The sequence below is a fragment of the Eleutherodactylus coqui genome, chromosome 7, assembly GCF_035609145.1.
Source record: "Eleutherodactylus coqui strain aEleCoq1 chromosome 7, aEleCoq1.hap1, whole genome shotgun sequence".
Classification (NCBI taxonomy): Eukaryota; Metazoa; Chordata; class Amphibia; order Anura; family Eleutherodactylidae; genus Eleutherodactylus; species Eleutherodactylus coqui.
In genome coordinates, this window is record NC_089843.1 from 221,206,519 (window position 1) to 221,234,430 (window position 27,912).

General features: G+C 43.5%; 1 protein-coding gene across 1 annotated transcript in view; it reads right to left on the reverse strand.

Annotated features, from left to right (window-relative positions):
- The window catches only part of SEMA6B (semaphorin 6B), a 91,839-nt gene that overhangs the window by 30,665 nt on the left and 33,262 nt on the right, over window positions 1-27,912 (reverse strand). The window contains exons 8-9 of the mRNA XM_066574944.1: window positions 26,736-26,824; window positions 1,526-1,743 (exon numbers count right to left, since the gene is read on the reverse strand). Of these exons, the coding sequence (XP_066431041.1) occupies window positions 1,526-1,743; window positions 26,736-26,824 (307 nt within the window). The remainder of the gene's footprint in view (window positions 1-1,525; window positions 1,744-26,735; window positions 26,825-27,912) is intronic.

The window sequence follows — 27,912 nt, forward strand, 5'->3', positions numbered from 1 at the left end:
AATCAGTGGGAGGGCGTAAACAGACGGGCGCATGCTCTAACGGTGCATTTACACCACAAAGATGAGCGCTCAAAAGATGGCTTTTGAGCAGAGTTCCACAGTCTCACTGCTCTTACAGTAAAGAACCCCCTTCTGTGTTGGTGATGAAACCTGCTTTCCTCTAGACGTAGCGGATGCCCTCTTGTTACCGTCGCAGTCCTGGGTATAAACAGATCATGGCAGAGATCCTTGTATTGTCCCCTCATGGATTTATACAGTTATTTGGTCGCCCCTTAGCCGTCTTTTTTACAGGGTGAATTATCCCAATTATTTGGGTATTCCAGTCCCGTCATTCCATGTATTAGTTTAGTCGCCCTTCTTTGAACCCCTCCAGCACTGTAACATCTTTCCTGAGCCCCGGTGACCAGAACTGTACACAGTATTCCATGTGGGGAATCAAGAGAGAATCAAGACTTTAGTGTCCCCGTGAGATCTAAAGAGATTCCCTTAGTTAGTGGGGAATTTCCCTGGAGCCGGCAGCCCTCTCTACTATAATATCAGCTGAGTACACGGTACTGTTGGATGAACTGTGCTGTTATTACAAGAGTTGTTGTACTGTCAGGAAGAATTCTGATACCTACATGTTGTCTGCATCACAGTGAAGGGGGCAGTGGAGTTCTCTTCCTCTATCTAACTGCTTAAATGCTGCGGTCGCTATTGACTGCAGCATCTAAGGAGTTAAACGCCTGGGCGAGGGTTTATCAAAAAAAAATAATTAAAAGACATAAAAACATTTAAAAACAAACTGTGGGGCAACATGTGGAAGGGAGTCCATGTCTCCGGCACTGGGAGGATTATTATGCTTCAAATGCTTCCACTTTTTGGATTTTAATATTCCATGGAAAATGAACGAAATGCCTGACGACCGTTATAAGGAGACGATGGTGTTACCTGCGCGGGGGGTTATAGCTAGTCATATTATAATCAATGTTGCTTTTAAAGTGCATCAGTTGGGAAATAATTAACTTATTGTATATATGAATGTATTTTCTTGTACACATCACCAAATTTACAAAAAAAGCATGACTAAACAATGTGCTAAGTATAGAGATGAGCGAGCGTACTCGGTTCAGGTGTTTTTGGACTCGAGTACCGCTTTTTCCGAGTAACTGACTACTCGGGCGAAAAGATTTGGGGGGCGCCGGGGGGTAGCAGTGAAGAACAGGGGGTCGCTCTCTCTCCCCCCCCCCCCCACTCCCCTCTGCAACCCCCCGCGCACCCCCGGCTTCCCCGCGAATCTTTTCGTCCGAGTAGTCAGTTACTCGGAAAAAGCGGTGCTCGAGTCCAAAAACACCCGAACCGAGTACGGTCGCTCATCTCTAGCTAACTATAAAAACGGAGTAACTGCATGCGGAGTTCTGCAAACCGACGGCTCCTTCTAGGTGCTGACAAAGAGTGTAGTTCTGTGCCGGGAAACTCCCTTATTGTTAAATATTTCCCCAAATTAATATACTTAAAAGCAGACATATCTTCCAAGTGTTCTTACCTGTTAGCCGGGGTGGAGAAGAGCGCAAAGACAACCGGCTTTCCTTCTAATGTTACAATTTCACTGGATGATTGTATTACGTTGAAGTAAAAGTGAGAGTCTCCGGGGATGGAGCAGTTGAGGCGGGCTTTCAGAAAGGAAGTGAACTGCTTCTCCAAAACACGCTGAGATCCCCCCATGTCGTTTTTACATACACGAGCAACACGCGACACAATCACCTGCAGTGGTCAGAAATACAATCATGGTAAATGTGCAGAAATCATACAGTATACATGCAGTACATCGGGAATAGAAGTAGTGTTCCTCCAAGGGGGTTGGTGCTAATAAATAGGTCTACTCTAGGCCAACAATAAGTATTCACACACATATATAAATGTATACATAGACAGATGTATTTCCTGTTGTACCGTAACATTAAACCACTGACAGCTGAAGTGCTATGGTATACATCATCTCACTGAGGGTATACATCATCTCACTGACGGTATACATCATCTCATTGACGGTATACATCATCTCACTGAGGGTATACATCATCTCACTGAGGGTATACATCATCTCACTGAGGGTATACATCATCTCACTGAGGGTATACATCATCTCACTGAGGGTATACATCATCTCACTGAGGGTATACATCATCTCACTGAGGGTATGCATCATCTCACTGAGGGTATGCATCATCTCACTGAGGGTATGCATCATCTCACTGACGGTATGCATCATCTCACTGACGGTATACATCATCTCACTGAGGGTATACATCATCTCACTGAGGGTATACATCATCTCACTGAGGGTATACATCATCTCACTGAGGGTATACATCATCTCACTGACGGTATACATCATCTCACTGAGGGTATACATCATCTCACTGACGGTATGCATCATCTCACTGAGGGTATGCATCATCTCACTGACGGTATGCATCATCTCATTGACGGTATACATCATCTCACTGAGGGTATACATCATCTCATTGACGGTATACATCATCTCACTGAGGGTATACATCATCTCACTGACGGTATACATCATCTCACTGAGGGTATGCATCATCTCACTGACGGTATGCATCATCTCACTGAGGGTATGCATCATCTCACTGACGGTATACATCATCTCACTGACGGTATACATCATCTCACTGACGGTATACATCATCTCACTGACGGTATGCATCATCTCACTGAGGGTATGCATCATCTCACTGACGGTATACATCATCTCACTGACGGTATACATCATCTCACTGACGGTATACATCATCTCACTGACGGTATACATCATCTCACTGACGGTATACATCATCTCACTGACGGTATGCATCATCTCACTGAGGGTATGCATCATCTCACTGACGGTATACATCATCTCACTGAGGGTATGCATCATCTCACTGACGGTATACATCATCTCACTGACGGTATACATCATCTCACTGACGGTATGCATCATCTCACTGACGGTATACATCATCTCACTGACGGTATACATCATCTCACTGACGGTATGCATCATCTCACTGAGGGTATGCATCATCTCACTGACGGTATGCATCATCTCACTGACGGTATACATCATCTCACTGACGGTATACATCATCTCACTGAGGATATACATCATCTCACTGACGGTATACATCATCTCACTGAGGGTATACATCATCTCACTGAGGGTATACATCATCTCACTGACGGTATGCATCATCTCACTGACGGTATGCATCATCTCACTGAGGGTATGCATCATCTCACTGAGGGTATACATCATCTCACTGACGGTATACATCATCTCACTGACGGTATACATCATCTCACTGAGGGTATGCATCACCTCACTGAGGGTATACATCACCTCACTGACGCTATACATCACCTCACTGACGGTATACATCACCTCACTGACGGTATACATCATCTCACTGACGGTATACATCATCTCACTGACGGTATACATCATCTCACTGACGGTATACATCATCTCACTGACGGTATACATCATCTCACTGAGGGTATACATCATCTCACTGACGGTATGCATCATCTCACTGACGGTATACATCATCTCACTGAGGGTATACATCATCTCACTGACGGTATACATCATCTCACTGACGGTATACATCATCTCACTGACGGTATACATCATCTCACTGACGGTATACATCATCTCACTGAGGGTATACATCATCTCACTGACGGTATGCATCATCTCACTGACGGTATACATCATCTCACTGAGGGTATACATCATCTCACTGACGGTATACATCATCTCACTGAGGGTATGCATCATCTCACTGACGGTATGCATCATCTCACTGACGGTATACATCATCTCACTGACGGTATGCATCATCTCACTGAGGGTATACATCATCTCACTGAGGGTATACATCATCTCACTGAGGGTATGCATCATCTCACTGACGGTATGCATCATCTCACTGACGGTATGCATCATCTCACTGACGGTATGCATCATCTCACTGACGGTATACATCATCTCACTGACGGTATACATCATCTCACTGAGGGTATACATCATCTCACTGACGGTATACATCATCTCACTGACGGTATACATCATCTCATTGACGGTATACATCATCTCACTGACGGTATACATCATCTCACTGACGGTATACATCATCTCACTGACGGTATACATCATCTCACTGAGGGTATACATCATCTCACTGAGGGTATACATCATCTCACTGAGGGTATACATCATCTCACTGAGGGTATACATCATCTCACTGAGGGTATACATCATCTCACTGAGGGTATACATCATCTCACTGAGGGTATACATCATCTCACTGAGGGTATACATCATCTCACTGACGGTATACATCATCTCACTGACGGTATACATCATCTCACTGACGGTATACATCATCTCACTGAGGGTATACATCATCTCACTGAGGGTATACATCATCTCACTGACGGTATGCATCATCTCACTGAGGGTATACATCATCTCACTGAGGGTATACATCATCTCACTGAGGGTATACATCATCTCACTGACGGTATGCATCATCTCACTGACGGTATACATCATCTCACTGAGGGTATACATCATCTCACTGACGGTATACATCATCTCACTGACGGTATACATCATCTCACTGAGGGTATGCATCATCTCACTGAGGGTATGCATCATCTCACTGACAGTATGCATCATCTCACTGACGGTATACATCATCTCACTGACGGTATACATCATCTCACTGACGGTATGCATCATCTCACTGACGGTATACATCATCTCACTGAGGGTATACATCATCTCACTGAGGGTATACATCATCTCACTGAGGGTATACATCATCTCACTGAGGGTATACATCATCTCACTGAGGGTATACATCATCTCACTGAGGGTATACATCATCTCACTGACGGTATACATCATCTCATTGACGGTATACATCATCTAACTGAGGGTATGCATCATCTCACTGACGGTATACATCATCTCACTGACGGTATACATCATCTCACTGACGGTATACATCATCTCACTGACGGTATACATCATCTCACTGAGGGTATACATCATCTCACTGACGGTATACATCATCTCACTGACGGTATGCATCATCTCACTGAGGGTATACATCATCTCACTGACGGTATACATCATCTCATTGACACATCATCTCACTGAGGGTATACATCATCTCACTGAGGGTATACATCATCTCACTGAGGGTATACATCATCTCACTGACGGTATACATCATCTCACTGACGGTATACATCATCTCACTGACGGTATACATCATCTCACTGACGGTATACATCATCTCACTGACGGTATACATCATCTCACTGAGGGTATGCATCATCTCACTGACGGTATGCATCATCTCACTGAGGGTATGCATCATCTCACTGACGGTATACATCATCTCACTGACGGTATACATCATCTCACTGACGGTATACATCATCTCACTGAGGGTATGCATCATCTCACTGACGGTATACATCATCTCACTGACGGTATGCATCATCTCACTGACGGTATGCATCATCTCACTGACGGTATACATCATCTCACTGACGGTATACATCATCTCACTGACGGTATACATCATCTCACTGACGGTATATATCATCTCACTGACGGTATACATCATCTCACTGACGGTATGCATCATCTCACTGACGGTATGCATCATCTCACTGACGGTATGCATCATCTCCCTGAGGGTATGCATCATCTAACTGACGGTATACATCATCTCACTGAGGGTATACATCATCTCACTGACGGTATACATCATCTCACTGACAGTATACATCATCTCACTGACGGTATACATCATCTCACTGAGGGTATACATCATCTCACTGACGGTATACATCATCTCACTGACGGTATACATCATCTCATTGACGGTATACATCATCTCACTGACGGTATACATCATCTCATTGACGGTATACATCATCTCACTGAGGGTATACATCATCTCACTGAGGGTATACATCATCTTACTGAGGGTATACATCATCTCACTGAGGGTATACATCATCTCACTGAGGGTATACATCATCTCACTGACGGTATACATCATCTCACTGACTGTATACATCATCTCACTGACGGTATACATCATCTCACTGACGGTATACATCATCTCACTGACGGTATACATCATCTCACTGACGGTATACATCATCTCACTGACGGTATACATCATCTCACTGAGGGTATACATCATCTCACTGACTGTATACATCATCTCACTGACGGTATACATCATCTCACTGACTGTATACATCATCTCACTGACGGTATACATCATCTCACTGACTGTATACATCATCTCACTGACTGTATACATCATCTCACTGACTGTATACATCATCTCACTGACGGTATACATCATCTCACTGAGGGTATACATCATCTCACTGAGGGTATACATCATCTCACTGACTGTATACATCATCTCACTGACGGTATACATCATCTCACTGACTGTATACATCATCTCACTGACGGTATACATCATCTCACTGACTGTATACATCATCTCACTGACTGTATACATCATCTCACTGACTGTATACATCATCTCACTGACGGTATACATCATCTCACTGAGGGTATACATCATCTCACTGACGGTATACATCATCTCACTGACGGTATACATCATCTCACTGACGGTATACATCATCTCACTGACGGTATACATCATCTCACTGACGGTATACATCATCTCACTGACGGTATGCATCATCTCACTGAGGGTATACATCATCTCACTGAGGGTATGCATCATCTCACTGACGGTATACATCATCTCACTGAGGGTATACATCATCTCACTGACGGTATACATCATCTCACTGAGGGTATACATCATCTCACTGACGGTATACATCATCTCACTGAGGGTATACATCATCTCACTGACGGTATACATCATCTCACTGACGGTATACATCATCTCACTGAGGGTATACATCATCTCACTGAGGGTATACATCATCTCACTGACGGTATACATCATCTCACTGAGGGTATACATCATCTCACTGAGGGTATACATCATCTCACTGACGGTATACATCATCTCACTGACGGTATACATCATCTCACTGAGGGTATACATCATCTCACTGAGGGTATACATCATCTCACTGAGGGTATACATCATCTCACTGAGGGTATACATCATCTCACTGAGGGTATACATCATCTCACTGACGGTATACATCATCTCACTGACGGTATGCATCATCTCACTGAGGGTATACATCATCTCACTGACGGTATACATCATCTCACTGACGGTATACATCATCTCACTGAGGGTATACATCATCTCACTGAGGGTATACATCATTTCACTGACGGTATGGTGTGCGATGGTACCAAGAAGGTTTAAAGAAGGACAACTAGTAAACTGGTGAAAGGGTCATGAGTGCCCAAGGCTCATTCATGTGTGTGTGGAGTGAAAGCTACTTTAGCACGACATGCAGAAAACAAATGAATGCTTGCTATGATAAAACCGCTCCACCGCAGCTGGCTGAGTAGCTGCAGATCAGTCAGAGTGCCCAAGCTGAGCCCTTGCCCACTTCCAATCGGCACTGGAGTGCCAGTCAGATACATAGGTCGAATTTGTTTTGGTGTTTTTATTGGTCCCCCCACTTAAAGTTCTTCATTTTTGGCAAAAGTGATTACCCTAAAGTTTCCTTGCTCTTGCTTAAAACTTACTGGTGCTTCAAGGCTCTTGTATTTTGTATTTGCCCAAATATTGTTAAAGGTCCACCACAGCGAAAACATATTTTTCCACTGCCGCACGCCTGATCTGATTGTCTATCACCCTCTGGAGCACTGTTATGTACATTGGACTTGCATGCTGTGCAGCCTCCTGTCTGAAACATATCATGTATCACACACAAAGCCAAGTGGATGGCAGAACTCATATACTGCTTGAAGATCTACTTGGTTGGATCCATTCGAGAACTATCCTGCCTTGATGAATTCAGCCTGTTTGTGATAGAGTTCTATGTAAATCCATGGTTTACCGCACCAGCTGCTCTTGCTCCAAGGATGGAGAACCTTGTAATGCATAAAACAACTAATGAATCCGTTGCAAAAGCTACAATCAAAAGCTTCCATAGAAAAACATGTATTTGGTCTTGCAGTTCTTGCTGCAACTGTGCCTGCAGAGATGAAAGTAGCCATGGCCGCATCTTCAGACAAACCAGGGGAGGATGCCATTCAGCAAAGAGTTAATATCAGTGAAGAAAATAATTAAACTAATGAAATCATCAAAGAATTCCAAGAAGTTGTTTGTGGCTTTGAATGTTTCCCATAAATTTATGAAGCTGATCCTAATACCAGGGAGATAAGCTATGGGTTCAGCCATAACAGAGGGTCAGCACCTCCAGGTAGTCAGCGAGGCAGCAGAACGTGGCACTTCGTGCATATAACGCTCAATGCTGTGTTAAAGGGGTTGTCCCGCGCCGAAACGGCTTTTTTTTTTTTCAATAGGCCCCCCCGTTCGGCGCGAGACAAACACAAGGGATGGGTTTAAAAAAAAAAAAAGTTTAGTACTTACCCGAATCCCCGCTCTGCGGCGACTTCTTACTTACCTTACCAAGATGGCCGCCGGGATCTTCACCCACGATGCACCGTGGGCTCTGTGAGGTCCATTGCCGATTCCAGCCTCCTGATTGGCTGGAATCGGCACACGTGACGGGGCGGAGCTACACGATGATGCGTAGAAGGGGGCGGAGCCAGAAAGCCGCTCGTGCCGAGACCCAAGAGAAGGGAGAAGACCCTTCTGCGCAAGCACGTCTAAATCGGGAGATTATACGCTGAAATTAGACGGCACCATGGAGACGGGGACGCCAGCAACGGAGCAGGTAAGTGAATAACTTCTGTATGGCTCATATTTAATGCACAATGTATATTACAAAGTGCATTAATATGGCCATACAGAAGTGTATAACCCCACTTGCTTTCTCGGGACAACCCCTTTAACCAAGAAAACAGAAGCAGGACCTTCTACAAGTAGCAGAAAAGCAGCAAGAACAATACCCCAAATCCAAATAAACGGACAATTGCAGAGGGGATGCAATAAAACTCACATTACTTCTTGCGCCCTGTAATATTAGTGTTTAGTTCCGTCATGATGATACGTTTGGTTGATTTGAGGCGCCTCTAAAATGTAACCAATTTCTCTTCACGCTTTGTATTTAATATTTTATTATTAAAATGAACAGAATTAGAGGGCGGGACATTGGTTTTTCAAAAAATGTCATTTAAATGGCACCCTAATTGGTAAATGTGCATCACCTGTAGACCATGGAGCAACGGAAGAAGGTGGCCCAGTGGGATGAATCCCATTTTGTTATATATCACTAGGATGGCCTGGCACACGGGGAAGAGAAGGTGCCAGGAAGAAGGCAAGCTGGTGGAGACAGTGTGATGCTGGTGCTTCTGGAATTCATGAGGGTGTGTTAGGTTGTGCAGCTGGGACCTGTGGTTCTACAGGTTTACATGAGCACACCTTCACAGGTGGGGGTTAATCGAGCTGGCTGGGTGTGGTATTCTCCAGCCAGCCAATCCCCCTGGTCTGCTGCACATAAATACCAGCTTCTCTTGCCAGAGAATGCTGGTCATTTTATCATGTTTATGCATTCACTCTGCACTTGGTTTTCTGTATGTCTAGTCTGTAGTGTGTTTCTCACCTTCCTTGAGGATGGTCTGGACACCTGTAGTCCTTGTCTGCATCTTACGCAGATCCCTCTCTCCCCTTTCCTTTGACAGACACAGTTTCCAGACGTCTGATATCTTATATGTGTCAAATGGGTGATGCCTGACACTGTTCCCTGCATGTCAATATGGTGTCTGACTCTTTCCACTTGGTGTGAGCACACTTGCAGTAGCTATGGTTAAACTGTATGCATGTGAGCTCTGAGTGGGGTTTCTGCGATGGGTTTTTCTGTCATCCTAGGGTTTTGCGTTTCTCCATGATGTGTGGTGCATGTCTGTGCAGGTGGCCAGACGTGTGTGAACAGTGCTGTGTTCATTGGGTCTGTGCAGGTGTCAGACAAGGTGTATGAACAGTCCTGTTCTATCTTGCGTGCAAGACCCTAGGGTGTTGATGTGAACAGTGACATGTTCAGTGCCTGTGTAGGTTTCCAGACACCAGGTGTGAACAGCCCTGTTGTGCAAGTTGGTGTGAGCTGCATCCTGTCCTACTGTGGATCATTTGCCATCCAGGGATAGGTAGGTCCCCATGTTCCAGCGCAGGGTCGTCCTTATTGAGACGATCGCCCTGCTTGCAGGCAGGTTTTCACGTGGTGGTTGTCCCGTTAGAGTAGGGATATGTTATGTCTGCCCATGAGTTCAGTACGCAGTCCTACCTTCGGTGTTCAGTGTGCATTGTGTGTGCTTCTGGCATTTGTGTGAACACCACCATGTGTCCGTGCTGAGGTTTGGTGTCAGAAAAAGGGCGAGAAGTACAAGAAAAATGACAGGAAGTGAAGGAAGAGTCAGTGAGTGGTAGTATGGAGGTGATCGGGAGAGGAGGTAGTCTGCAAAGCTGCAGAAGACCCTTATCCTAACAGAGGTTAAAAGGAGAGAAACACCAGGAACAAGGCACAGTGAGACAAGAATATCAAGAGTAAGAGTAAGTTCAATTCAGTTGGCCTGGTTTAGTCACCCCCATACTTCTACAAATAACTCCCAGATAACCCCCAGATAACTGAGACTGGCGTGTTCATCCTTGCTACCAGAGTGAGAGCTAAAGGAATTTTGTGGGATATTCTTACCCTCGAAGCTACTGTGAAAGTTATCGCTTAACTAAAGTCTGCAAAGTGTGAACTGTGTAATGTACTTCGTTACAAGCGTTGAGTAAACTGTGTACCTTCGGTTTACCACAAAAGATGCGTAGACTCGTTAGATTATTTCATTCTTAGACAACATGAATTCCCCCTCAAAGGTACTAGTGTCACGTGACACGACGCCCACATACCCTAACATCATTATCTGCTATAACCACTGTGTGCAGCCGAGTTAGGCCCTGTTCAGCCAATGCAGAGGGAGGGACCTATGGGACCGCCGTTGACAACACCATCTTACTCCCCGAGGCCTCTTCTGCAACGGCTAGGCACCGCTTGGCCGCCGCACAGGCTGCCTTGATATGCACTCTGCAATGGCAGCGATAGAGCCTTTCAGAAGGCAACCTGCGATCTCATTGTGGGGGGCCATACGGGATTGCAGAACATCATTCGGGGCATTTAAATGCCGCTGTGAGAATTGGCTGTGGCATTTGAAGGGTTAACAGCTCCAATGAGCTGTGCAGCTTATCAGAGCTGTTGCGGCTGAGTGCCAGCCAAGACACAGCCAACACCCGCATTGTATGGAGACCTTCATGCATACCCTGAGGCTGCAGGACGGAACTGTACGTCCTGTGGCGTTAACCCCTTAAGGACATGGCCTATTTTGGACTTTTAAGAATGCAGCTATTTTGGGGCATCTTCATCTCCCCTTTTCAAAATCAGTGACTTTTTTATTTTTCTGTTGACATGGCCCTGTGAGGGCTTGTTTGTTATATGACAAACTGTAATTTTTATTGGATGCATATAGTGCATTGTATAACTTTTATTACATTTTCTTTCTAGGGGAGGCAGCAATAACACCTTAATTCTGCCATTGTTTTTTGCAGTTACTTTAAACATTAACCCCTTGAGTGGCGGGTTTCTTACCACCCTGTCAGGTTTTTTAAATGGTCTAATTATTTAATTTCAGCTAATTTCCCAGTCGCGTTCCAAGCCCCATAACTTTTTCATTTCCCCACTGACACGGCCGTATGAGGGCTTGTTTTTTGCGGGACAAGTTGTACTTTTTGAAGGCATCATTTTTGGGTCTATATAATGTATTGCATAATTTTTTTTTTAAAAAATTGTCAGGAGATTGGGGGAAAAAAAATAAATTCTGCCATTTGTCTTTTGGATTCCATGTTTACGGCGTTCAGCGTGCAGAATAAATAGTGCGATAACGTTATTCTCTGAGTCGCACGATTCCGGCGATAACGAGTTTATACAGTTTATTATGTTTTGCTATTTTTGTACATTTAAAACATTTTTTTTCCTTAAAGGTTTGCTTTTGTGTCGCCACATTCCGAGAGCCGTAATAATCTTATTTCCCATTGCCAGCGCTCTCGACGGCCGTGTTTATTGCGGGATGAACTCCAGGCTTCAGTTATCTAATGTTTTAGGAACATGTAAACTTTTGATCGCTTTTTATTCCACTTTTTCTAGAGGCAAGATTAACAAAATCTGTGATTCTGGCACGTTTTTTTATTGTTTTTTTCACTGCATTCTCTGAGCAGAATAAATTATGTATTAAAGTAATTCTACAGGCCGCTGCGATTATGCCGATACCAAACTGTAAGAGTTTTTTTCTTTTTCGTGACTTTTTCACAATTAAAAAAAAAAAAGTAACAAAAGTTTAAATCACCCCCTTTTGTCATATCTATATTAAAAAAATCTAAATCATAAAAGAAAAATACATATTTGGTATCGCCGCGTCCGTAAATGTCCGATCTATCAAAGTAGTGCATTATTTACCCCACACAGTGAACATAGTCCAAAAAAAAAAGAAAGAACACCAGAAATGCACTTTTTCAGTCACCCTGTCTCCCAGAAAAAATGCAATAAAAAGTGATCAAAAGTTTTATGTATTCCAAATTGGTACTATCGGAAACTATCAGAACATCCCACAAAAAATTAGACGATCACTCAACTATGTCTATGTAAAAAAAAAAGGGTATTGTGCGCAGAAGATGCAGAAGAAAATAATTTCAAAAATTAAATGTCTGAAAAAAATACCAATACTACAGCAAAAAAACCCAAAAAACTAGACACGTTTTGTATTCTAGTAATCGCACTGACCCGTAGAATAAAGTCATCAGGTCATTTTTGTTGCAGTTTGAAACAAGACGCACCGAACGATGGTGAAATGTCATTTTTTTTCACTTTACTGCACTTACTTTTTTAAAAAAAAAATGTTTTTCAGTCCATTATATGGTACTTTAAATAGGACCATTGAAAACTACAACTCGTTCCGCAAAAAACAACAAGCCCTCATACAGCGACGTCGATGGATAAATAAAGGAGTTATAATTTTTTAAAAGGGGGGAGGAAAAAACGAAAAGTGAAAAAAAAAGGAGCCGCATCATTAAAGGAGTTAAATAATGTAGTAACTTCCTTCTCTGCGTCGTTACAACGCAGGGATCCCACGTGTGTCATTTTGCTTTTAATTTTTTACAAAGTAAAGGGAGATGGGCGTTTTTATTTTTTTATAATTTGTTTACACTTTTTTAACATTTTTGTCTGTTTAGGGGACTTTCACAGAGATCCATCAGGACCCCCTGATCACATTGCGGGGGTCCGATGGTGTCAGCTCTTCACATGCTGCGGTCGCATAGACCGCGGCATGTAAAGGGTTAACACAGCAGAGATCGGAGGTTTTCTCCATTCTCTGCTGTGTAAGAGCTGGTGCCCGACTATCCTCTGACAGCATAGCTTCAACTGATACATATGATTAGAACTGTGTCATCAAGCAAGTATACAAAAGGTTAAACATAAAGATAAACTTCGAGTACATTTATGCAAGAATACTAAGGCTGTGTTCACACGGGGCGGATTTGCCGCGGAAATTCAGTCCGGAATTTCGCTGTGGCAAAACCGCCTGCATCCGCTAATCCTGGGATTAGCCAGCCATGTGGATGAGCTTTCTCAGAAATCTCGTCCACACGGGACGGCGAATGTGTTGTGGCAAAGACAGCAGAAGTTGGTGCGGATTCACCGGCCGCAGCACGCGGCCAAGCTATTCCAAAACCCGCAGCTAAGTGCTGCAGGTTTTGAAGCAGCGCTTTCCCGGTGGAAATCTCATGGCTTTTCTCTGCGGCCAAACCGCGAGATTTCCGACGGGTATACGCCATCTGGGAACCCAGCCCAAAAGACCTTATAAAGAGTGTTTTTAGAGGAGGAAGGTTTCCAAAACAGCCACATTTAATTCAATTACATTTAGATACATTTGAAATTTATTTTGCCCTATGGACTTGTGTGTATAGGACGCACAGAACATAACTCTTACGTAGGGAAGAGCTGCAGCCAGGGGTCCCACCAAGCATGAAAGGCGGAGGGTCTACCCTGTCTAACTAAGAAAATACGTTCGTACAGGCAGCGTTCAGATATAATTTCTATCAAGGATTTAATAGATAAAGAGGCAGCAGATCTACAGTTCCTCACTATCATAAGCAGAGCGGATGTGAAAACATGGCATGGTAGCCTTCTAGTACCTGGAGGGAGGGTTCCAATTCATGAGGGCAATAGAGCCATAGATGGGTCAGGTGGAATGTCAATCTGAAAAGTCTGAGAGAGAAGTTTAAGCATGGGACAGTGACAATGGGTAATAACAGGGCATTCCTAAAAGATATGAAGGAGAGTGCCAGCTTATCCACAGTCTACTTGGAAATGTATGGGTCAGTTTGGAGGGGTAATAGTACCATCCTAGGAGTAGCTCGTAATATATTTCTTGAACATTGGCACACATTAAAGCTCTGAAAGTTGATTTTACGGCACAGAACCATTGGGAGACAGGGAAGGGTTTGCCAAGGTCTCTTTCCCAATTAATCATATGCAATTAAAAAATAAAATCTCTGCCTCCCCGTTTACATAGATATATAATCGGTCTGGTGGAAATAAGTTCATGTTGAGGAGCATCAAACAAGAAATCAAAGATTTGGTGTAGAAGCCTTGGCGTAGTTTGTGGATGTGAATCCAAGTAGTGTTTAACCCTGACATCTGAAAAAAGGGCCCTCTGGGAAAGTTGAAATTCTTGCTTTAGAGTTTGAAAGGCTTTGATTTTACCTTGGTGGATCAGATCAGAGTTCGAGGTTGTATCCCTTTTAATATTTATGTCAGAAATAAACAACTCAAGGACCTCTATTGGGAGTTTAGTTAAAGCAGGTTGGTGGTCTTTACACCTACACCTCTTGTGGAGGTATAGGATATAAGGAGAGTGCATAGGGGGATTTCCACCCACCAAGCTTTGTTCAATAGTGGGCCAACTTGTTGATAGTGAGGGTTCCCACCATTGCCCAAGGTGGTTTAAGAGAAAATGTGTCTCCTGAAGACCGAGAACGGATGTCCTCCATACCAAGGCTCTTTTTAAAAAACTATTCAGATCATTAGTATTAAATGAAGTAAACGTAATTGACATAGTAACATAGTATATAAGACAAACGTCCACGCAGTAATCTATTTTATGCTGTTTTAGAGTGGATGTAATGGCAGATAATTTTCTTCGCAATTGGATTGTGATTTGGGAGAGGTCTTGGAGATTTGGTAACTTTCTTGTGAATTGTATCAGGGCTTCTTTAACATGGTAGTAGTGCTATCTAGCGATGACTTCTCTGGGAAGATCTTCAGAAATAGCTTTGGGTTTGGGGAGTCTGTATGCTTTGTCTATCAGTAAGTCTGGAGGTTGGTAGGTTGGGAGAACAGCTTTTATGACATTTTGTGGATACTGTGTTAATTCATATGTGGGGACAATTTTCAGGGATACCTCTAAACGTTACGTTGTTTCGTCCGTTGCGGTCCTCCTTTTAATGCTTCAATTTCATCCGGGGAGAAGAAGAACGCCATCAGTCTCCTGGGTTCTCCTTTGGCTGTCCCTCTTCCTGATCATGTTGTGGTGTGGATGCAGTATCTAAGTTTGACGCATATCCTATGCACCAGGTAGACGAAGTTAGAGAAACTTGGTAATGCCCATTACTTTCCGACAAAAGGTTACTGGCCGTTCCCTACGACTGGTACCGCAAAGGAAAAGACGGCCTTTTCCACACTAGATTAACTTTTTCAGTACAAAAATATGCCTTTTGGAATGCCGGGGGCCCCATCCTTCTAGAGACTAATGGATAAAAAATGGAGACTCACTGCATGGGTACAGGCCACCATTCGGGAGTTGGCCAATTTAGGTAAAGTTAGAGCCAGACAAGCAGATTTTATTTTAATATCACTGTTTGAAGGGGCAGATGTCTGTAAAGCTGCATCAAGTTAAAGAAAAATAAACGTCACTTGGAGTGAGGGTGTCTCCTGCGATGAGTGTCCTGGGCAAGCCAAAGTTAATTTACCCACACTGAACATGTCAGCAAGCATAAAGGCTGATTTAGACACAACAAGAATTGCTCAAAAGAATCTTTTGAGCGATTCTCATTCTGTCTAAATGCAGGGACATGGTGCAGTTTTCGTGCACGAGTCGCTGATCGCTGAATTCTAGCTTGCTAGAATTGAGCGATCAGCTGCTAGCAGCTGGCTGCACTGATAAGATTCTCTGTGCCTGTGTCCTGCTGTGAATTCACAGGAGGACTCGGGCTGTAAGCACAGAGAAAACTACAGTTGTTTGCTCATGCAGAACAGCTGTAGTGTTAGGCGAGAGATAGCAGCGCTGTCCCGCTGCGCCTGCATAGCTATATAGCAGCTAATTAGCTACCATAAAGTATGCAGGGATGATCGCTCAAAAGTGTCAAACTGTTGTTTGAGTGACTTTTGAGTGATCATCTGTCAGTGTAAATGGGGTATAACATATTGAGGAAGAAGACCAGGAAGCTCAAGAGAAAGTGATGGTTTCTGAACTGGAGCAACAGACATAGCAATGGGTACTCCAAGTTTGCAAGCTGATGACTGGAGAATGCAGGCGTAACCAAGGCTGTCTAAACAGCAGTGAGTTTATGCATTTAGGAAAAACAAGAAAGGAAATCCTTTCTCCTTGCAGGACTCCAATTTGCAAATCTAGGGAGACGATAGAGAACCTGATGAGATCTGACAGGAGTTCCCCATCAACAGAAGTAACTAACAAGAGCTTCTTCACAAGTAACATAGATATCCGGTGCTTGACTACCAAGGCCTTGTGGATGAAGTTTTCAGCAGTGCTGAAGTCCAGGTAAGCCTCCATGGAAACTGGGAGTCACCACCGGTCAGAGATACACGAAGTAGAAACATTGGAGAGGACTCAGTGTCACCTAGGGCAGCCTCTCCTACTGGCCCTAGGGGATCGGGTTTCCTGGCTTCACTGGGTAAGATCTGAAGAAATGTACATTTCAACCACAGTACATGCTCAAGTTTTGCATTTTTCTCCTTAAATGCTTCTTGGACGTAAGCTCAGTTTTCTCAGCCTCCACGGATTCTGCAGTGGAGGCAGCAGAAGGAAGATGAAGTGGTTTGGAGAAGGTGGGAGCCAAGCAAACCCTTCTTCTTTCATGGGATTCTTTATGTTGGTGCTCTCTAAAATGAACATCAATTCTGGAGACTAAAGTGATCAGGCCCTTCAGGTAAAAATGGTAAAGTTGTCTGCCCACCAATCCATCTTTTATTCTGCCTGTAAGTCTCTCACAAAACGCCCCTTGAAGTGGCTCCAACTTCTTCATGTCTAGATGGGTTACATTGGTGTACAACAGTCTTCAAGTTATGTCACAGATTCTTAATTAGACTGGGGTCTGGGCTTTGACTAGACTATTTCAAGACTTTTTCATGCTTCCCCCTTAGACCCTGCCGTGTAGCTTTAACATTAAGTTTAGAGTCAGTGCCCTAATCTCATCCAGAATTGCCCTGTACTGGCACAATTTATGGTTCATAATGCAGCATTTAGGTTATGTCTCCTCTTCACGAAGCCACATCTCCTCTGTCAGACAAGTTGTAAAATGTGTACAAAAGTGTCTAAAACACATGATAGATGTGATGCAAACAATGTATAGCAGTTTTCTGGCTCAATTTACACCAGAAAACTGGCACATTTCCAATAGTTATATGTTTGCATTATACATAATTGTTAAGAAAATTGTAGATCAATGTATCAGTTAATTGTTTTTGCTATTAGATTGTAGACTAGAAAGATATAGCATGATGCTAGTATAAGTAGTGAAGGGGTTAAATGAAACCCTTTCTATATACCAGTGAATGGTACAGGATAAAGACAGACAGAAGATAACACAGTCTCCCAGACTCCCCCCTTGCATACCTTGTCACTGAAATGCTAATGGTTTCTAGGTATGTTATAGTTACACCTTAAAGGTGTAACTTATGTTAAACATTTTAGTTGTACCCTATCATGTATTCTTATTACTCTTGGAGGTATGTACTTTTCCTGTGATGTCATTTATGGTATATAAACCACATGCAACTTTGAATACATTAGAAATCCTTTGATACCACACAGGCTGGTGTGATTTGTATTTCTCCTAGGGGCCCAGACGTCTACACGAGATCTGGAATTGTCTTCTCCTTGATAAACGCATGAATTCTCCTTACAATAATTGATTGAATCAGTAGCCTATTCTGACATTTGACAAGGTTGACATTTGCCTTATGGGTTTGCTTGATATAGACATAGTTAATGGTTGAAATGCAGCACATGTTTTGGTGAATAAACCTCCTACAAATTGATCAGATTTGGAGTGCTGCAGTTTTATTCTTTATACATGGTTTTAAGTCCTACACAAACTGGCATGTCAACTGCTGTGCACCCTTTGCTATTAAAAGGGATTTTGTCATCAGAATTAAGGTGCCACCATAGCACTACATGGCACATAGGACAGAACCTGGACAGATGTTTGTAATAAAGAGCAAAAGATTTGTTTCAGCAGAAAGCTTCCTTTTGTATTCTCCTGGGCTGTATGCTAATTGACCTGATGAATGCCATTTTGGAATATATTGCGCTTAGCAGCATATACAAACAAGTTCACTTTATTCATTCTTGAGCGCATATGCATTCCAAGACACATTTTTTTATGAAGTGATGACGGCGGCTCTTGCGCAAGTCTGCTATTTCCACTTTTGTGATGGGGCGCATAAGCGGTCCACCGCATGACTATCTAGCAGCAACCAACTTCTTCCGGTGAGCCGCTGGGCCAATCTTCTAATGGTGGCTCCCGGTGGGAGCTGACACACTGACAGCTTATACTTCAAAAGACTGCCTAAACATATAATAACCTACTAAAGAACAATTTACCAGGTGGAATTAATTAGGAAACATGATGTGGAGGCTGCTCATCAAGCTGACCCACCCTCATTGGTAAGCCCAAAAAAAATCTAAAAGGCATTACATCTTCATTTACAAATCGCTATAATTTGCAATAAAACTAACTGAATAGTTGCTTGAAAAAGAAGGCGATTTGAAACCTTCGAAACGCGTGGCCTGGCTATACTCCTTACCCTTTTTTGTTACTGTTATCTTGACAATATTTATACTATACCACTTTGTGGAATAAATTACTGAAATCCGTCTACATCTCCCTGTGTCAAATTGTACTGTGGGACCAGGCGGCACCCAAGTCTCTTCTGCGGAATAAGGAATACTTGTTATTGTTAGCTCACCAAGCATACCCAGTAGCGCAGGAGTTTTTTCTATCTTCAGAATTCTTCCCTTTTTGTGACCGAGGTCGTGTAACACTGGGCTTCTCCGTTGTCGCTCTCCCTGCTTAATAGATACCTGGCAGGACTCATTGCATGTGGCCATCTCTAAAGGCAAACTTGGACTGTAAGTGTGAAGACCTGTCCACTAGACAGGTTCCACACACCGGTGAGTCCACTGTTACATGAACTCTATCTTCTTGTTATTTACTTACATTGATCCTCCTTGGAGCGCAGACACAAATTATCTACTTTTTCCAGCCAGAATCAGACATGCGCCACTGAAGTAGAGGTGTGCAGCGAAGCTGCATAATTACTGGAAGCCGAGACTCGGGGCTCATGCGGCCCGCCTCCATGACTCAAGGCGGCTCAATTATCGTACAGCACAAGAGAATATAAAAGCAATTTTCCGCTGAAAGGAATATTCTTCTCATTAATACAAATATGCGTTCAAGGTCTGTTACATGTGGCAGGTAGATCTATGGTGGAACCTTCGTAATCCGAATTCTGACAGGATTCCCTAAACCTGCTAAAGTAGTGCTGCTGTTTTCTAGAATATATGATGTTCCTTTCACTGGATTCCTTATCGCTCCAAAATTATGACGTGCTCTCTGCATGCTCCATGGTATGAAATACAGTAGTGGCCTTAAAGAGGTTCTGTCATTACAAAGAAAACATTTCTATACTTACCTATTCCTCCTCCCCTGTCAGTCTACTTACCAGATCTGCACCTCCCCCACGTCTCCTGTCTTCTGCAGTCCAGTGGGGGTCACCTCACCTCCAGCTGGCTGATTCTTCTGCTTACTGTGACGTTATGTACACTCAGAGCCAGTCTTCTTCTTGCCACCCAATGTATGTTATATCACAGCTCACAGGCCAGCAGGGAGAGTGCCTATCTACTTTATTGATTGCTCATGCCAGCGGTCTCTGAAATAGATTAGCATTCCTTTCTAGCCAGTGAACGCTATAGCACAGGGACCTGACCTTTACTGTCTCGGCCGGAAGGAATGTGGGGAATGCAGCCTTCATAACAAGCAGCCCAGTGTGCGGGGAGCTGACCCCGGGGCACAGCAGAAGCTCAGCCAGGAGATGATGTGGTAAGGAGACTAATGGGGAAGAATTAGGGGAGCATAGAATTTTTTTTTTTAATGACAAAACCCCTTTAACCCCTTGAGTGGCAGGTTTACTGTTAACATGTCGTGTCTCAGAGGGCAGGTTTTTTAAATGAGTCAACAATGCAATTTTCTCACGCAAGTATTTATTAAGGAACAGAACAATCGCTTTGGAATATTTTTTTGTAAAGAAAGAATAGATTATAACAATTTTGGAAAATAAAATAAAATACAGACTTACCTCTCTGCACTGCCGGGGCTCAGACGCGTGTCTCCGCTCAGGTCCCGGTACTGTCATCATGGTCTTTCAGCTGGCGGGGATTTAAAATCCCCGCCTGCTGAAAGGACTGCCTGTGATTAGCTGAGCGCTCAGTCAATCACACGCAGCGCTCGGTCTATTCATAGAATTCTAGAAAGAGCACTGAAAGAGCATGATGACAGTACAGGGACCCGAGCGGAGACACGCGCCTGAGCCCCGGCAGCGCAGAGAAGTATATATTTTATTTTATTCTTTACACTTGATAGAAATGATTTTATGGGAAGGGCTTATATTTTAAGCCCTTCCCATAAAATCACTGTGGGTGAGCCAGCTTCCTATTGCCTTCAATGAGGCCGCCGGCAGCGGCGGCTCCATTGAAATCAATAGGAGTGCTATGCGGTCCCCTCCCACAGCTGTCACAACTGTGACAGCTGTGCGAGGGGATTCTTTACTTCCTGCAGGGAGTCCCTTTTACTCCCCATGCAGTAAAAACCTCAGAAATTCAGCTGACATCTCAGTACTCAGTACATTTCAGCACTGGAGCTGTCCACGGAAGCCTTCCGGGGTTTAACTGCATGGTCAGTGCAGCAAGCCCCGGAGATTTTCCGGGCGTGACACTCAAGGGGTTAAAGGACCTTTCTAGCAGCCCTATTGCAATTCTGCATAGAACAGAGAGAGTCATGATACAGCCATGTGAACAAACTATTTTATTTTTCTTCCGTTTTGATAATTTTATGCATGTAAATAGAGCCTGGCAAAAATGGCAAGTATGGACTTTATGTAAATCTTTTAGTAAATGTTTTAGTTTCTCTGTTGTCTATTTTGTTGTTAGACTTTTAGCCACAAACATAAACTTTCATGTTCATTTTACAAAAAATTCTTTGATGCAAAATGACATGAAATCAGTTGGAGTATAAAGGTCTGTGGGCGGCTCGGACAAGGTATATATATATCATTTTATTAGAATAATACTAACTTTAAAATCAGAATGCAGTCATTTTACAATCGTTCAGGTTCTGTTTGACCATTTTTTCCGGCTACCAGAGATACAATGTTGCGAAAGGTGAAGGTTTCATAACCTGTAAATGTTTGCCATCAAAACTATTTTGTGGAATAAGGTAAATATGAACTTCTCAAGGATGAAGTAACCTCTCCTAAAATAAACGAACATGGACCTTAATGAACCTGCATACGATCTCCGCTGATGCCCCAGCAGAATCTGCTACAATTTCTCATGATCCTCTCTACTGGTGGTCTGTCGAGAACGTCCTGAGGTCGGTTGCCTTGTGTGTCCTCACATATCCATTGGACCCAACACCTCCTGGCAGTCTGGTCAGGATGGCCCAGATGGCTGGTAATTTGTCGATACGACCATCCAGCTTCTCACATTCAGATAATGTGCCCCTCTCAGATTCTGGTAATTGGGCAAAATCATTTTGATTGCATCGTAGAGGCGTCTAGTGGTCAACAAGCTCTACAGCAGCAGAAGAAGAGGTCACTACACACAAGGAGCCTCCGAGAGCCTCTTACAGGCCAAAGAGGGATGGGGGGGGGGTGTTGGAAGCCGGTTTAAGGGCATCAGGTGGCAAGAACGTTCATCTAATCACAACTCTCATCATTTACATATCATCCTGAGGTGTAACTACTTGCCGAGTTTTGCAGCGAAACGACACCTCCTTCTAGGGGCTTGATGTGTTTAAACATGAATCCCCTTATGCTAGATACATGGTATAAGGTGCCGCTGAGATGCATGCGCAGCCCTGGGTCACCTCCCTTTTATCACTGGAAAATGACAACGTTAAATATACTGTTTAATATTATTATTAAAATATATGAAGACAAAAGACATGAGGCCACAAACACCAAGGATGGATACAAATCATATAAGGATTATAAGCGTACGGCTCTGCTTGTGAATAAACATGAACATCTCAACCATACGACCGTCTGCCCCTTCTACACGGGACCATTCTCATTTGCCCGAGCGAACAAGCTGGTGATGTCATCAACGGTTCGTTCGCGTGTTTACACTGCAGGATTCTCGTCGTTTATCATGCAGTTCTTCCTAACTTGTCGTTCCTATGTAAAATACTGAATAGAGATGAGCGAGCCTACTCGGCCACGCCCCTTTTTCGCCCAAGCACCGCGATTTTCGAGTACTTCCGTACTCGGGCGAAAAGATTCGGGTGGGCGCCGTGGGTGAGTGGGGGGTTGCAGCGGGGAGTGGGTGGGAGAGGGAGAGAGAGAGGGCTCCCCTCTGTTACCCCCCGCTCCGCCACGCCTCCCCCCGCCCCCCGAATCTTTTCACCCGAGTACGGAAGTACTCGAAAATCGCGGTGCTCGATCGAGTAATTACTCTAAACGAGTAGGTTCGCTCATCTCTAATACTGAACAATCAGTGTTTAAACTGCCCGCCAAGTGGACGAGCCGGCGCTGATGTTTATCCCGGATGACGCTGACTGGCGAATGAGAAGCGCACAATTCTTGTTCATCGGCCAATCGTTGGCTGCTTTACACTGAATGATTATCGTTCGGTTTCGCTTGGTTGAATGATTTTCTGAACGACAATCATCCCGTCTAAACGCAGCATCGCACCCATCTTTTCCTCCAACTACCCCTTCTTCACTCCCTTTTTGTACTTCACTCATTGGTTGTTTGACTGACTAGCTAACTGTTTATCTTACTAAATCCTCAATTACAACAACCAATGATAATCCTATAAATTACCAGCACTATTTGGCCATTTTACCGCTACTCTATGTCTCTTATTCAAGATATATCAAATGACTCTGAAGACCCATTTAGACAACGATTATCGCTCAAAAGATGTCTTTTGAGCAACTTTTGAGCGATAATCGTTGTGTCTATTTACAGCTGAAGGTGATCGCTCAAACACTGAGCGATCACCTTGCGCTCTGAGCGGGGGATGCAGAAGACAAGCGGGGCTGCTTGTCTTCTGCATCCAGCTGTTCCCTGCTTGGAGCGCCCAGCTGTTAAAATGCTGTATAAAAGCCGGGCACTCCGAGCGGAGGATGCAGAAGACAAGTGGCGACACCTCGCTTGTCTTCTGCATCCAGCTGTTCCCCGCTCGGAGTCCTGGCTGTTCTGCATCCTCCGCTCAGAGCACTCAGCTGTATAAGACAAGTGGGATGGTCCCGCTTGTCTTTTGCATCCAGCTGTCCCCCGCATGGAGCACCCGGCTGGACCGCTCTGTTCTTCATACCCAGCCTGTCATTAGGAAGCAGGATAGATCTAAAACAATAGTATCAGCTGTATCCCACTGTGAATCCCTAATAAGACTCATCGTCAGCCCGCTGACAGACAATGATGAGCGACGGCTTATTGAAAACTGTGCAGCTACACACAACAATTATCGTTCAAAAGACGGCTTTTGAGTGAAGTTTGAGCGATAATCGCTGTGTCTAAGGGTCTTATTGTACTCTAAGACTGTTCTTCCTTCCTGAACTCTGTTGAAAACACAATGAAAAGAATATATCAAATTATTTTTAAAACAAAGTTATCAAGACCGACATCTGAAAGGCTTTCGTATGGGATTTTCTCTGGTTATTCTAGTTTCCTCCCATAATCTAAAAACAGACTGATCGGATAATACTGCTTATCTGTGAAATTCACAGAGGCGTAGCTAAAGGCTCATGGGTCCGGTTTGAAGCGTTCACCTCAGGCCCCTACTACCACCTATGGTAACACCAAAATCTCTTCTTGTATACAACTGTACATTCACGAGGCCATATAAGACATACATAATACCACCCTATACTGAGCATCATAGTAACTGCAAAAAACTGTACAATACATATAATATCACCAAATATTGTATAACCCCATAAACGGACCAAAATATTGTATATAAAATAATGTCCCTCCATACTGTCTGTATAGTAAATCCACATAATGTAGATACAAATATTACTGCCATTTACTATGCATGTAATGAATGCCGCCACATAGTGCACACATAAATTACATTACTGTGGACACAAATAATGGCACCATATAGACAAATGACAGATCCACAATATACATAAATAAGGCAAAAACACAGAAATATGACTGCACAATGGAAATAAAATCAGACTGCTTTTCTTTTTGACATTTTGATGCTTTTTTTTTTCTTCAATTTTTGTAATTCTGAATATTGCAGTAAAAACTGTGATAAAAACAAACCCAATGTTAACATACCCTGCGGGGTAAGGAAAAGAGTGGGAAGAGGGACAAAGACGGAGAGGGAGCCGTTCCAAGCCTGCAGGGTCCATCTAGCTTTGTAGAAGGCCCTGACTGGTGGAGAGGGTAACTCCTTCATGCTGCTTGTGCCCGAGGGCCGCCCGGGCTCGGAGACCCATTCACAATTGCTACTGCTGCCAACCATATAGCTAAGCCGCTGAAATTGGCCCTAGTGTGCATGTGAGTGTCTGACATATGGAAAATAGGGCTGAAAGACCGGCTGAGTTGTGGCAAACTCTGCACAATGCTATAAAATATGAGAAATCTACCAGAATTCATATCTCTTGCTGGACTGCATATTAACCCTTTGCAATCCAATTTTGGATTCAGAGTTTTCTAGGGGGTATTCTCTTTCTGCCATTATACAATGGCGCCGTCTGCTGGCTAAAGCCAGTACTGCGGTATGGGACATGCTGGAGAGGCCCCCAACAACAGAGCGGCCAGTAATATACAGTAAGAATACCCTGCCGGACGTCTTCCGACATCGGAGATGTACAGCCTTCAATCAGAATGTCTGAAGACGTCAGACAGTAGATTGGAAAGGGTTAAAGGCTGTCATAATACAGACAGCGTGTCAGGAACTGAACTTGGACCCTGATCTTTTCCATTATAGCGTGCAGTCTGAACAATCATGTTATCCTAAGCGCTGTTGTTCCTAGCGTGCTTTAGCTATGTGCCTTGTGCATTCTGGGATGAATCTCTTGATTTGTTTTGGCTCCACCCCATGTGGCCAATCCCAGCCTTGGACTTCCTGTTCAGTTCATTGTGCTCCCCATTATTTCCGTCCCCCGTCCCTGTGTACATCTGGCTACAGCTGATCTCCAATCCTTGTGTACCCAAACTCTGCTTCCATCTGATGATGGCAGGATGCCTGACCAGAGAGCCAACATCGGGCCTCCGGGGCAAGAACATGGCATTATAACCCTTCATATCCATATTTAGGTAGGATTATTATTTGACCAAACTGACAAAAAATTGGGATAAAGAGTCAAACACAACAGACAGAAAGCCAATAATACATGTATAGAATGTATAGAAGCCACAAGTAGACTGCAGGAAGGGGGATTTATGTAAAGCTAGAAGCCATGTCACAAGATGTTCTACTGGCCAGTACATATCAAGATATGAAGAAATGAAGAAGAAGATCCAAACAAGAAATAAATCACAATGGAGAGTGGATGCAAGTAGAAATAATACAAATTATGATAAGAATGAAGGTACTGGGAAGCTTAGAAAGCAATGACAGGTGGACTAATATAATCTGTTGGCAGTAACGATGTCCAGGCATATAGAGTCATTGTAGCCACCGCAGAGAATAGAAAAAGTGTCTGATAGTTAATCAATGCAGTCTGTGTGGCCCCCACAGCAGACATAAATATGGCGGATCCTAATGGACCAAGATTGGAGGTGGAATAGTGAATTAGCAGGACATAACAAGACCTCCAAGATGTCAGCACCCTAATATCAGCAGGTAGTGCAGGGAGACATCATTAGAGGACATCCTGGAGTGTAATACAGAATTTGCAGCGGCTTGATTATTAAACTGCAGTTAGAACACAGCAAAGCATTACAAAGGTCGGCATAAGATGGGCAGGAGGAGTAGACAATGTAGACATATATACCTTCTCAAAGTAGTTGAACTCCATTGCGATCTCCCTGAAGAAAAAATACACATGATCCTTCCACTCCACGGCATTGACAAAGTATGGATCTAGGCAACAAAGAGGTAAGACAAGACGTCGGTTAATTATTCATCGTCAGATACTTCATCAGTCCAAGACGAGGGGTGGAAAGGTACCATACATGACGCATGCTACTTGTGGGGATGGAATCAATTAATTCACTTCCCCAGCCCGTTGTACTGATTGAGCAGTAACATGATTAATCACTATTACGTTGTGCTTCTTATTTGGCACCAATCTCTGTAGAACAGGAAGACGAGAACAAAAGCTGCAGGAATTTGCCGGCATGTAATTCCCTGCAACTGCGCCTTCGTATAAGATTACTAAAGGTATACTGACATATACTTGCCCATTGGATGCTAAAAGAACATGGTGTGACCCTCATGTGCTTCTCCCAACACAAGAGAGATGCCAAAATGAAAAGCGTTTTTCGTGACTTTACCTGAAAGATACGTAACGGGGTTGTTTGGCTGTAAACTACTGACGGCCTAGCCGCAGGCCATCAATAGTAGATTGGTGGGAGCCCGTTGCACAGAACCCCTGCCAATTAGTTGTTCACTAGGCTGGTGCATTTGTGTGCTCAACTGATTTCTGCAGGAAGCACACGCCTCTGTTCTTACTGTAGTGGCCAGGCTTGGTATTGCAGACTATGCTCCCATTCAAATAAATGGCAACTCTACCTACAATACCAAACCTGGCCATTGCAGAAAGAACAGAGCTATCTGCTTCCTGCAGAAATCAGTTCAGTGCACGAGCATGCTGGTTTGGCAAGAGCTGATCAGAAGCAGGTAATCAAGAGTTTACAACCAGACCACCACTTCAAAATAACATGCAAAAAATGTAAAATGAAGCATTTGCCAGATTTCGATCTTTTGGGTCTTATTTGTACAACTACCAAAAGTGTTAGTAAGGAATGTAAGTGTATAGCTGTGTATGCATTGTTCAAAAGTTTATTAACTAACATCAGAATATTCTACATTTGAGCTATTTATATGTTTTTGTTTAAAGGGGTTGTCCCGCGGCAGCAAGTGGGGGTAAGCACTTCTGTATGGCCATATTAATGCACTTTGTAATATACATCGTGCATTAATTATGAGCCATACAGAAGTTATTCACT